This window comes from Macaca mulatta, chromosome 2 (genome assembly GCF_049350105.2).
Source record: "Macaca mulatta isolate MMU2019108-1 chromosome 2, T2T-MMU8v2.0, whole genome shotgun sequence".
NCBI classification, from domain to species: domain Eukaryota; kingdom Metazoa; phylum Chordata; class Mammalia; order Primates; family Cercopithecidae; genus Macaca; species Macaca mulatta.
Genome location: NC_133407.1, coordinates 54,130,603 through 54,143,572, shown reverse-complemented (window position 1 = coordinate 54,143,572; position 12,970 = coordinate 54,130,603). Strand labels below are relative to the sequence as shown.

At 47.4% G+C, this 12,970-nt stretch overlaps 1 protein-coding gene and 1 long non-coding RNA gene across 2 annotated transcripts in view; both read right to left on the bottom strand.

Annotated features, from left to right (window-relative positions):
• The window catches only part of MED12L (mediator complex subunit 12L), a 337,419-nt gene extending 336,373 nt beyond the window's left edge, over window positions 1–1,046 (bottom strand). Inside the window, exon 1 of the mRNA XM_015131808.3 lies at window positions 197–1,046. Coding sequence (XP_014987294.3) covers window positions 197–295 — 99 coding nt within the window. The 5' untranslated portion in view covers window positions 296–1,046. The remainder of the gene's footprint in view (window positions 1–196) is intronic.
• A 4,951-nt stretch (window positions 1,047–5,997) lies between these two features.
• The window catches only part of LOC144339041 (uncharacterized), a 106,276-nt gene continuing 99,303 nt past the window's right edge, over window positions 5,998–12,970 (bottom strand). The window contains exons 5-6 of the long non-coding RNA XR_013413602.1: window positions 11,816–11,957; window positions 5,998–7,848 (exon numbers count right to left, since the gene is read on the bottom strand). This is a non-coding gene — a long non-coding RNA (uncharacterized LOC144339041). The remainder of the gene's footprint in view (window positions 7,849–11,815; window positions 11,958–12,970) is intronic.

Sequence of the window (12,970 nt, the reverse complement as noted above, 5' to 3'; positions counted from 1 at the left end):
GGAGCGCGGGGACTGACAGCCGCTTGGTCTCCGCCGCCGGGGGGTCGCCCAGCACCGCCAGCCCGGCCCCCGCCTCTAATCCCCCTCCCCGACCTCTTCCCCCGCAGCGCCGGCGATGCCCGCTGGGCCAACTTGGCCCCGGGTCAGTGCTGCAGAGCGCGGCCCCGGCTGCCGGGGAGGCCGCCGGCGCCCTTACCTCCTTCTGCTTGGGGTCCTGTGGGTAGACGTCGGGCGGCCCGAGCCGGGGGCGCTTCAGCGGTCTCTGCTCATAGCTGAGAAGCCCGAAGGCGGCCATGATCTCTCATGTTAACCGGCGAAATGAATGAGAGTTGGAGCTGGAGCAGCCGCCTCTGAGCACCAGGGAGCAGCACTTTGCAGACAGACTCCCTCTCTCCCCCTCCTCGCTCGCTCGCTGTGGCGCTGCAGGCAGGAATAAAGCAGGTTGGATGCTGCCGCTGCCCGGCAGCAGACACGCACTGATGGGGACAGCCTTCGGCGGGTACTCGGCTGCGCTCGAGCCCCGGGACGCACCGCTCTGGTGGCGGCGGCGGAGGGGCTAGAGGTCGGCCAGGGTCCTCCGCGGCGCCTGCCGCCTCTGCTCCCCCCACACCCTGTCCCCAGGGGGAGGAGCAGCTGATGGGAACGTGTGACTTTTTTCACCAATGGACCCAAACCCACCCCAGCTGGGCGCAGCATGGGGTGGGGGTGGGGCACTGGAAAAAAAAAAAAAAAACTTTTCTTGGCGCCTAGGCTGGTGGCTCAAGTGCTCGCCCAAGGCGAGGGTGGCCCTCCTCTCCCGGAAAGAAGCTGCGGAGCGGACCGCCCCCGCCTCTCTTCCCGGCAGGGACCCTTCCCCCGCCGCCACGCGCCCCGCAGACCCCGCCACCTGGGCGCGGACCCGGCCGGTGCAGAGGAAGGGAGGTCTGAAGGGGGCGCGAGACGCAGGGATGCGGCCGGTGGGAAGCGGCCGGTGACTCCTAGACGTCCGCCAGGCTCCGGTGGCGCATCCGCAGCTCCGGTCCCCTCGGCGGCTCCGGGCAGGCGCCGAGGCGCGCTGCTGGCGGTCGCGGCGGCTGGAGGGGGCCGTGCTCACGGTGGCGCGGGGCCGACTTAACCCTTTACAGTCCCTCCAGGGGCTGGGAAAGGGGGTGAGGAGCGATGGCTGTGAGCGCCGACGGGGGCAGCCAGCCCGCAGGCGTCTCGGGCTCCTCCAGCCCGCCGCCTCCCCCCAGCCCCAGCTCCTCTTCCCTTCCGCCCCCAACCCCCAACACTTTACCTGTTGGTCCGCGGCTAGCGGGCTGGGGCTGGCGGCGGCGGGGTCACTCCGGCCGCCGCAGCCTCCATCATTCGGGTTGGGATGGGGGAATTGGATTATGATTTTTTTTGTGAGGTATCTGCTTCGCCCGGACGAGCTCCGGGAACGCCGCGAAGTTTGCCACTGTCTGGGGGCGGCGAGCGACGCCGGCTCGCCGCCGGCGTTCTCGCCCCCACGGCCCGGGAGCGCGAGCTTCCGAGTTGGCGGACGGCGGCGCGGCGTCCGCACTGAGCATGCCCAGCTCGGCGGCCGGACCGCGGAGGAGTTGGCTGCGAGCGCGGTGAGCGCGCTCCAATCCGCCTCTCCGGGTTTTCGCAGCCGCAGAGCGCGCAGCCCGCGGGCCCCGGCGCCGAGGCTGGCCCTGGGGTGAACCTGGGCGAGGGAGGGAGCGCCCTCTGGAGCCCCGCTCCAGGCCCCCCGCTGCGCCCTCCTCCTCGACCTCCCCAGAGGTCGCGGTCCCCTTGGCCTGGGCCAAAAACCTCACCTGCGTCGGCAGCGTGGAAGCGGCTGGGGGGTGATCCTCCAGGGCAGACCTTGGTCATCCAACCCGCCCTCGCTCCTCGCTCGCTTCGGGTTGCGGGCACTAAGATGCTGGGCCACCTGGCGCGAGCTCTGCGAGACCGGAGCCGCGGAGGCGGGCTCGGCCTGTCCTGAGGGACTCCGCGGGAGGCGTGCCCGGGAGAGTGCGTCCGCACTTGGCCAAGAATGATGGCTGCCATTTAATGGAGCCTTCGCTAAGTGCCAGGATCTTGACAGTCAGAATCTCTGGTCGTTACAACCTTCCACAGTCTTGCTGTACCCTTTTTATGGATGGAGAAACTGAGCCAACTCAGAGAGGACCATTTACTTGCCGAAACCCACGAAAGTAGTCGGAATTTGAATCCACCACTGATTCCAAGTTTCTGACCTATTTTCTCTGACTTAGACTTGGAGGGACTGGGTTCCTAACCTGCCCTTGCCTAATGGAGTCACGTTCTCCACGGCTTGAGGCCTTCTCGGCCTTCCCTCTCTGTAAGGTGACACAGGCAGATTCTAACCAGAAGCCTTTGATACATAGTAGGTGCTCTGGAAATGTTGGTTGAATCTGAACATCAACTTTGATGTTCGTTGACATTTAAGCAAAGGGGGAAGAAGGAGATAAATAAAGTGAAGGTAATGTGGCAGAGGCTAGTTCCTCACTCCTGACCCTGACCTGTGAGAACCTCCAAACCCAGTTTGAGGCTGAGTCAGGTGTTTAGCTTTTGGCTTCCTTAATCTGAACAATTACTTCTAGAGATCATTTACCCTTCACAGAAGGGCATTTCCTGACCACCTCCCCCATCTTGCCCCAGGGTCTTCTCTTCCACTAATATCCTGGGATTAATTTCATGGCTGGACTTGCCCTTGTGATACAGGCATCTATCAAATCTAGCTCCCTTGTTTGAAAGAAAGGACAGTTTTTATTATCTGACTTTATTAGGGAAATTATTAAACATACAAAAAACTGAAGAAATCATATAAGGAGCCCTCAAATACTCATCTCTCAGCTATAAAAATTAAAGTTACTATTTTTGTTTCATCTTTCTCCCCCATTCCCAACTCACTGACATATACTAGTAAGGACAGTTTTACTCATTGTTGCAACTCAGAAACACAGTATGGGACCTGACACATGGTGAGCATTCAAAAATGTTGGCTTATGGAATGGACGATATGTAGGCGATGTGTGGATGGATTGATGATTGCATCATTAGTGGTACTTTGGGAATAATACCCTGTGCTGCTACTCAATCAAACACCCCTAGTCTGGGGGAGAAACGTAATCTCAGTTTTTCCCTTGCCTCCAACTGAAACACTTTGAAGCACTTAAAATCTTATCTACCCATAAGAATTTTATCTTAAAATCAAAATGTGTCAGTAGTGTGCCCCTGGTGTTTGGAAAGAAGGGAAAATAATAGCCCTCTCCCTGTTGTTGTCCCTTCTTAACTACCTCTCCTGAAACAGTCTGGCATGAATTCCTTGACCCTCTCAACACAAAATAAACAGTGAAAACTTTCATATGCTTAGAAGCTTCCCCTAGGAATCATTATTTTAGTGCATGGATTTCCCATGGGCATTTGGCTCCTTACCCTGGGAAATCTTTGTAATCTACCCCCCACCTAGCAATCCAACTTTTTCTCCTTAACCTCTTGCCCCAGTTAGCTTCCTTTACTAATATGGAATTCCCAGGTTCTTCGTCTTCAGATACTCACCTCTACAGTCCTTAGAGTATGGGCTCCTATACAAAGCCCCTTCAAATTCCCCTGGCAAAAGGTGATCTTTTGGCTTTTTAGTACCCTTAGCACTTAATTTTTATTATCTTATCTTAACATTTATTGGCATGCATTTGAATATGTCACACAGAATAGTCTTGTTGCCTCATCCTCACCTTTTCCTCCTGGTCCCCTTCTTCCATTCCAGAATTAGTCTTTAAGCAGACTAAGGTCAGCTCATCATGATGGGCTTAAACTGTAACCCACTGTGTTCTATACAGTGCTTGAATTTCCCACTTGGTGCTGGTTAATATAGCAGATAGGCACACATTCTCATTGAATAATGTGAGTTCTAGTTGATACTGTTCCTAAGGGACATTTTATCTTTACCTAGCTAATGATTCCCTGGGACCAAGAACAATCTGCATGGAACAGAAATTAAAGAAGACCAGAGGCTCCCCAAATTGGTCCCAGCCTAGAACCTCAGCCTAGCAAGAAGGGGTAAGTTCAGGTTCCTGAGGAAGTTTTGTATAGCTATCCAGGGAAATGGGGTTGAAATGTGGCTGGAGAAAGGTGAATGAATTATAAACCATTTTAAGCATACGGTGCTATATCCTCCAAGTATAAAACTAAGTCTTCACTGCTGCTTTTGTGGGTTACCAGGTATTTAAAAGTTGACCCTTTTTCTTGGGTTACATTCAAGGGTTTCTCAAAGATTCCTTAACTGCTTGTGTTCCCTCTGAAAGCCCTGATTTTCAGCATTCTGCAAGGAGTCCCTCACTGTTGGTATCCATTTGTGCTTTTGAGCAAATCCCTTTAATATAGCTCATGGCTGGCTTTCTCTCCCTACATTTGCTCTGCCAGAAATACACAAATGTCCTTTGCCTGTACATACGCTAGTGCAGGCATTTTCTAACCAGCCTTCTGTCCTTGCCCACCATGAATACACTCTGTAAGCCACAATTCTCCACCTTAAAAGTTCAACAGTCTGAATCAGAGACCAGTTCCTCAGGTCCATCCAAACTGCAGAGGACAAATGTCAAATGCTCAGGTCAGTGACCCTCTCAAAGTTCTTTTCACAAGGTTTGAAGTGAGGAATAAAATTTATTTGATGAAAGGCAGAGACACAATCATTTGCAAAGCAGTTTTTTTGTTGTTTTTGCTTTTGTTTTGTTTCACACGGAGTTTTGCTCTGTCACCCAGGCTGGAGTGCAGTGGCGCCATCTCAGCTCACTGCAATCTCCACCTCCTGGATTCAAGCAGTTCTCCTGCCTCAGCCTCCTGAGTAGCTGGGATTACAGGCGCGTGCCTCCACACCTGGCTAATTTTTTTTTGTTTTTAGTAGAGATGGGGTTTCACCATGTTGGTCAGTCTGGTCTCAAACTCCTGGCCTCAAGTGATCCACGCACCTTGGCCTCCCAAAGTGCTGGGATTACAGGCACGAGCCACATAGCCTGGCAGCAGAACAGATTTTTTTAATGAGTGAAGAATGGCTAGGAGCAGAGGCAGGATGTTGACCCATCAGAAACTATGGTCCTGGCCGGGCATGGTAGCTCACATCTGTAATCCCAGCACTTTGAGAGGGCCCAGGTGGTTGGATCACTTGAGGCCAGGAGTTCAAGACCAGCCTGGCCAACGTAGCAAACGAAAAATTCGCTGGGTTTGGTGGTGCATGGCTGTAGTCCCAGCTGCTTGGGAGACTGAGGCAGGAGAATCGCTTGAGCCTGGGAAGTGGAGGTTGCAGTGAGCCGAGATTGCCCCACTGCGCTCCAGCCTGGGTAACAGAGACTCTGTCTCAAAAAAAGAAAGAAAGAAGAAAAGAAAAGGCAGGGCAAGGACAAGGGCAGGGCAGGGCAGTGCAGGGAAGGGAAGGGAGTGGTCCTACTATTCCTATTCCTATTTTACAGATTAGTAGGTAGGGCTCCAGAGGTGAAGATGCTAGTCCCAGGCCATTGAGTTAGCGACTAGCAAAGCTAAAATCAAACCTAGAATCTCTCTGACTCCCAAACTTAAGCTTATTATTGTTGTCAATGTGTTACATGTATTAATTATCATTTACATAACACATAAAAGTGAGCCTTTGAAGACAGGTCTGGTATAAGAGAAGCAAAACTCCTGACAGCTCTCTCTGGCATTGCAGCACAATTACACTCAAGTGGAAAGAAACAATTCTCAGTGTAGTGCCTGCAGGTGAATTAATTAAAGTTGCTAGCTTTCCTCATGGGATTGTTGCTTGTCCAGGTGTATATATTATTGTGTTTTGTTAACAGATTGTCTATAGGCAGTTTGCTTACTTTCCGTTTTTCTTACATCCCCATTATATTTCAATGTATTTGTCTCATGCCTACTTCTAAATCAAAAAAGAAAAATTTCCCCTTTATTTTAAACTCCCCAAAAAAGGAAAGATGATAATGACTTGGGAAGGGGGGTCAGAAGAGAGAAAAGAGAAATGGAAAAGTAATTCGGGGGTGTTTACTCAAATTGGATTTTTAATACAGCGTTCATGCTTACAGAGATATAAAAAATACAGACATTAAAACTCTCAAGCAGCACTGGCCAATAGTTTTATATTGCTTGCCAGATAGGTACTTTTAAATTTTCTAGTATTAAAGAAGTAAAAAGAAATAGATGAAAGTAATTTTAATGTACATTTGCTTAACCCAGTATAACCAAATATTACCATTTCAATAGGTGATCAATACCAAAAAAAGTATTAGTGAGATACTTTACTTTCTTTTTTATCTTAAGTATTCTAAATCTTCTGTGAATTTCATACCTATACCATCATTTCAGACCAGCCACATTTTACATTTCGTGTGTGCAGTAGTCACATGTAGCTAGTGGCTAACATGTTGGTCAGCTCAGCTCTGAAGGAATGTTTCAGTCCTAATGAACCTGTAACATGTGGGTTTTTAATAACGACACTGAGGAAGGAGGTGGGTTTCCAAACTAAAAGAACAAAAAGTAATGAGAGAAGTAAAACAAGAGAGGCTATGCATGGTGGCTCATGCCTGTAATCCCAGCACTTTGGGAGGTCAAGGTGGGCAGATTGCCTGAGGTTAGGAGTTCAAGTCCAGCCTGGCCAACATGGTGAAACTCCGTCTCTACTAAAAATACAAAACTTAGTCAGGCATAGTGGTGCACATCTGTAATTCCAGCTACTCAGGAGGCTGAGGCAAGATAATTGCTTGAACCCGGGAGGTGGAGGTTGCAATGGGCTGCGATTGCACCACTGCATTCCAGCCTGGGTGACAGAGCAAGACTCCATTTCAAAAAAAATAAAAATAAAAATAAATAAATAAATAAAACAAGAGAAAGGTAAACAGGAAAAGTAAAGGCAGCTTGGGGAAGATAGTAGATACCTAAACAGTGCTTAGTTGCTAAACAGATGGAAACTTCAGGGGGCAAAGGACACAAAAAGGAAAATCTGGGGTTTTAAAATCAGAGGATAAAATAAGAGAGTTTTAAATTACAAAGCTGAACCAATGACAAGGCTAAAGATTTAACCTCATTCACTAGCAAAATGGTGTCTGCTACATTTACAAAAAGAAGGCTGACTGGTTGGTTTCTGGAGAACAAAGGGGGCCACACAAACTTAGGTCACTGTTAATATCATGGTCACGTACTCAGCTTCTCAACACCAGAATCTTATTTTGTCAGCTTACCCAGAGTGGTTCAAGCTCTACAAGGCAGACAAATGCTCAACACACTGGTTTCTCAATATGAAGAAATACCCCTTTCCAGAGACTGAAATACATATATCCTCTTATTCAGATCACCTTCTTTCTAAAGTTTGTTGTAAAACAAAGTTAGCAAGCAGAAATTTGGTGACCATGAAATTACAGCAAAGGGAATTGAATAATCTCCAACGAGCAGTCACACAGGCTGTCCCACGGTGGAACTCATCTCCCTTATGACACAAATAGGATAGATGTCACACTGTGGCCCATCGGTCCCATTGGTGGATATACAGACAGGTTATTATTGTTCAATGCCTTTATTATTTACTTCATACCAGAGGTTCTTGGTGGCCCACAAATATTTGTTCGGATTGCTTTGGGCTTGCACAGTCACTTCTGGACTTTCTAGGAAAGTCTGCCTACACTGGGTCCACCTTTTCCAAGGACATCAATCTGTTGCAGCTGAGAAGGGTCTGCCCCTTTGAGTGTGCTATGTTGTCACAGCCCCAACTGACCAGCTTCACTCAGAGGGCTGGCTAACCTGTTGAGATCCTACATCTTGAAAGAGTGAGATCCCTACTATATGGAGAACTCTGCTAAGCAAGCCTGGCTTCAGACTTTCCTGTTGGGAAAGGAGCAAGGGAGAGATTACTTTTCAGTTACACAACAATTGATTAGGTTACTACTTTTTTTTTGTTAACCAGTTAAGGATCCAGTATTTATCATCAATTAGTTTCAGATTGTAACTAACCTGTTAGGATGGGTTACATCTGATGAAAATTATAATCTGATAACTATTCATTATGAGATATTTCAGTTCTCAGAGAAGTATTTTTCTCCAAGTTCTAGGGACATCGTCTTATACTTTCTTATCTACCTGCTGCAGTCACACAGAGCAAGAAAACGTGGAAAATATATTAGATGGCAGAATCTGGATAGTAAACAAAATATCTTGACAAATTAAAATGATGAACTAAATGTAACAGGGTCAAATTTTATATAAGAATAAATTTTCCCCCTATCTACTGGATGTATCTAAGACTGTTTGGTACCTACTGTTTGCTAAATCTGAAGTTTAAATTCTAAGCAATAAAAAATAAACGCTGCCAACACTTTGCTCTCAGTAGCATTTGGGGAATAGTAGTGCACAAATCAATTACATGAATCCTTTATATAATAGTATTTTTTATTAGTATTGTTAAAACATTGCCCAACATTCTCACCACTATGCCTCTTCCCAGGGCTGTTAACAAATAGGAGAGAAAGGAAAGCACCTCTTGGCTACAGTTGTAGTATGCGGAACTGCAGAGTGAATATAAAAATTGTCTCAGAGAGGATGTTGCAAATCAAGCTGGAGAAATGTGTCAGATCAGCAAAGGAGCCTGGAGAAGTTAGGGTCTCCTGACCCCTGGAACCTCAGCCACCTGGTCCAGTTTTGCTAACAGGAAGCAGGGGCCAGCTGGGGGTGTGTGGTGATGAGCAAAATAGACATTAAGTTCAAGATGGGGCATCTTGAGTATGAAGAGACAAAGGGAGTCCTTTCTGAGCAGTAGTAAATGGAGGCTATAGAGGCTGTGACAGCTAGACTGAAACAAGATGAGAGTAGAGACTGGTTGAGTAAGGATGAGAGCAGAGAGGAAGAAGAGCTGGGAACCAAGTTGTCGTCAAGACGGATCAAGGCTTGTGTGTAGGAGGCAGGCAACTGGCTCACCCTGCAGAATGGTGGGCTTTTTGCCCATTGCCAAGGTACATAATGAATGCGAGGACCCCCCAGTAGATGACAGCACCAACAGTGGATGGGGGGAGGTAGGGCAGAATAACTGAATGGCATAAGATCAAAGGAGAATGGTTTTAACAAGACAGTGAAATATAATGTGGGGGAGTGAAGCAGCCACTGTGGCAGACACTGCTTGTTCTCTGCCCGATATCTTTATCTTTATCCCTTTTCTTCCTTAGTAACGAAATCCTGAATTTGTTCTGGGGTACAATATGCCAGCTAAATATACCTACCTTCCTAGATTACCTTACATCTAGGGATGCCATGTGGCACACTTCTAGCCAATGAGACATAAGCTTAACTTCTCTAGGGATTCTGATAATGTTTTTCTTTCCTGATGCAGGCACCACCCTTTAACTCCTTTTCTCTTCTCACCTGGAATTTAGACATGAAGTCTAGACTACAATGTCCATATTGTGACCAAGAGGTTAGAAATATGGGGCTGGGCGTGGTGGCTCACACCTGTAATCCCAGCACTTTGGGAGACGGAGGTGGGCGGGTCACGAGGTCAGGAGATCGAGACCATCCTGGCTAACACGGTGAAACCCCGTCTCTACTAAAAATAAAAAATTAGTTCAGCGTGGTAGCAGGCACCTGTGGTCTCGGCTACTCGGGAGGCTGAGGCAGGAGAATGGCGTGAACCCGGGAGGCAGAGCGGTGATTGGAGATAGCGCCACTGCACTCCAGCAAGGGCGACAGAGCAAGACTCCACCTGAAAAAAAAAAAAAGAAAAGAAAAGAAAAGAAATATGGTATGAGGAAAAGGCAAGACAACCCCAGAGATGTGAGTCCTGATTTCAACTGGCCACTGAACCAATACTAACAACCGTCTATAACCAGGTATCTGGTTATGTGAACAATGAGCCCTACTTAATGAAACCAGTGTTAGTGACTTTTCTATTGTTCTGATCTATTAGTGACTTTTCTATTGTTCTGATCTATTATATTCCTCATAGATATTAACCCACCTTGTTGAACTGACATGCAAAGGTAAGAGGGGTGCAGGAAAAGCAGTGCTCCAAGGGAAGAGGCCAGCTTTCCCAAGGTAGGAGGAATGAGGTGAGAGTGTTAGAAAAGAAACTGTACAGGTATGATAGTTTGCTAGCTATGGAGAAAGGATTCAGCAGGCCAGAGTGGAAGAGAATGAGAAGGAGAGAAGAGATGGAAGCCTGGGGCAGAAAGATGTACAAAGCTTCATGAGGATGATAGCTCGGAAGTGGATCAGTTGACTACATGGGCATAGGGGTAGAGGCTACACTTTGAACCTAGACCAGCATGAACAGAAGTGAGATCCATGGAAGATTTGGTCTCCAAGTCTCTTTGAGGTCAGAAACCTTGTTATCTTCCCAGAGGGATTACCAGGTTGCACCAGTGGGACCATCATCTTTCCACATCCTTGGTTAAGCAAAAAAGGAGAGATGTCATCCCTTTTGGCTCTCTAGAGAATCCACGTGCAGGTTTAAAGCTGAATAACGAAACCTGGCAATTTCTCTGGATTCCCTTTAAATCTCTCTGGAGTCAGAAATAGAAGCAACCTGAAGGAGGCAGAGAGGAACTGAAGGCCACAGGGCCTGCTAGGGCAGGGTGAGGGAGGCATTTTGCTCTCTTTTCTGGTAATTGGCCCACAAGGGCTGTTGTCTCCCCAAGGAGGCTACTGTTCCCCTCCCTAAGTCCTTAGTCCCAAAGCAGAGTGACAGCCGTGAGCCTGCTAGATCATCCATGTTGCCATAGCAACAGGCTTGCCCTTGGAGCAGTGGGTTCATGACAAAATGATCAGCCCTCTCTTAAAGGTTGTTGCTGTGTGTTGGACCAAGAATGCAGGCCAGGTGGGTGGGTCTGAAGGCCTGGAGCCAAGAATATTCAGGGTAGGAATTTTATCCCACATGGTGAAAAACCTGAAAAGTCTGAGAATGAGTACAAGCTAAATCCAACCAGCCAAGGGCCAAAACAGAAGAAACACTATTCAATCATCAAGTCTGAGGGACATCCCCAAGATGAATTTGGTGGGGGAAGGTAGGGAGTGGAGGTGAGAGTAAGAGAAGAAGCCAGAGCAAGAGGGGCTGGAGTGTCTGTGATTGTTTTCTTAGGCTGCTGGCTACATGTTGTGTTAGCTGAGCAGCATTAATAATACTCAGGGACTCTGGGTGGACACTAGCTGACCCCAACCCTGTTAAGCCATGGATAGCTTGCTTCCAACACCCATTCTTGCTCAATGAAAACCAATTCTGATGGTGTTCTAGGACTCCATCCTCACCTCTTCTTCAGTCCTTTCTCTTGGATGAAGTTCTCAGCATCTCTCTATGGGCCCATGAAACTGCAGATACCATCCAGGATACCTGACCAGTTTCTACAACCAGACATATTCCTAGATTCTCCTGTAGTTCTTAACTAAGATCAATCCACAGCTCTCTAGGCTGGGACCTAGTGGAATATAAGCTCCATCTGGGAAGGGTCTTTGACTGAGAGTTTATCACTGTATTCCTAACACATAACACAAGCCTGTCACATAGCAGGAGTTTAATAAATATTTATTAAACGAATAATTTAACAAGAGTGCTTGACAACTTTCATATCCCTCACCTACTCCAGGTTATTGGACTCTTCTGTGGGCACCTGCCATAGTCATAGTCCTGCTTCTTCCAGGATGGACCCTCTTAGATCCAAGACCTTCTACCCACTTGTCACTGAAAGCTTCTGTGACCAGAGATTCCTTGTTATACACCTGGGTGTGCCCATGGACATCAGTGCCAGCCTGGACTAGAACAAAGGTTTCACATGTTCCTTTAGCTACTGCAGTAGTAGCTTTTTTATACCCTTCTTGGTGACAACAGCATTAGTCCCCTGACCCAGACCTTGGGTCTCAGCCTACTTCCTTCTTGTCATCCTTTACAGGCAGCTCTATGAGAGTTGTGGTGATATTGTAGATGGCCTTGAGGGTCTCCCTGCTACAACAGCCTAGGAGTAAAAAGTAGGATTATAATAATGTAATTTCACTCTGATTCACACAATTGAAAAAGTGTAAAGCTTCTCTCCTAATATGCTAATATATATATATAAATATATATATATCTCTGTTTTTAATTTTCTAAGAGCACTTACTGCTATTTGAAATTGCTTGTATATTTGTTATCTGGCTTTTTGTCAGTTTCTGTCATTGGAATATAAGCTTTTTGGTGTCAATAATGTCTGTTTCATTTACTACCTAAACAGTAAATGTCCAGTAACTATTAAGTGGATGAATTACTTACTCTGGATTAATCAGGGTCAGGGTAGGCCCTCTGTGTACCTATGAACCCAGATCTCTGACTGCATTGTGAAATGCTTATTTTCCTCTTCACTTGTTCCATCTTTCCTTGGGCACAGGTCCAGTCATTGCCTCTGATGTCAACACACTGCCAAGACACTTGGTGCTTCATCTTACATCTTACCCCCAGCGTCATCTTACATCTACCCATACCAGAGAACCGAGTTCTCTGACTGCATTGTGGAAGGCCCATTTTCCTCTTCACTTGCTCCATCTTTCCATGGGCACAGGTGCAGCCACTGCCTCAGGCATTCACCACACTGCCAAGGCCCTGGTGTTTCCTTTGCTATCAAAACCCTCAGTGTCATCTTCCACCCGTATCTGCCCAAACCACACTGCACCAAGGAGCCTGTTGAGCTGGACCCAAGCCTGCATTTCCAACCCTGATAACATACCAGTGTGGAGATGTCCAGCCAGCTCCCCACTAAAGAGGAGGCAATCTCTTTCCCCTACACTTTGTATTACCCACATCCCAAAACAAGGCTGCCTTGAACTTCCAGATATTTTTTTTTGTAAAAAGAACCTTTGGATCTTTGCAGTCAACTCCCTTGCTTAGGAATCTGGTATTAGCCCATCTCAATAATAAGCAGAATGCTATACCCAGGCATCGGTATTAGATTAAGCTCGCATGCAGTGTGTTTTTCCCAATCTTTTATCCCCAAGG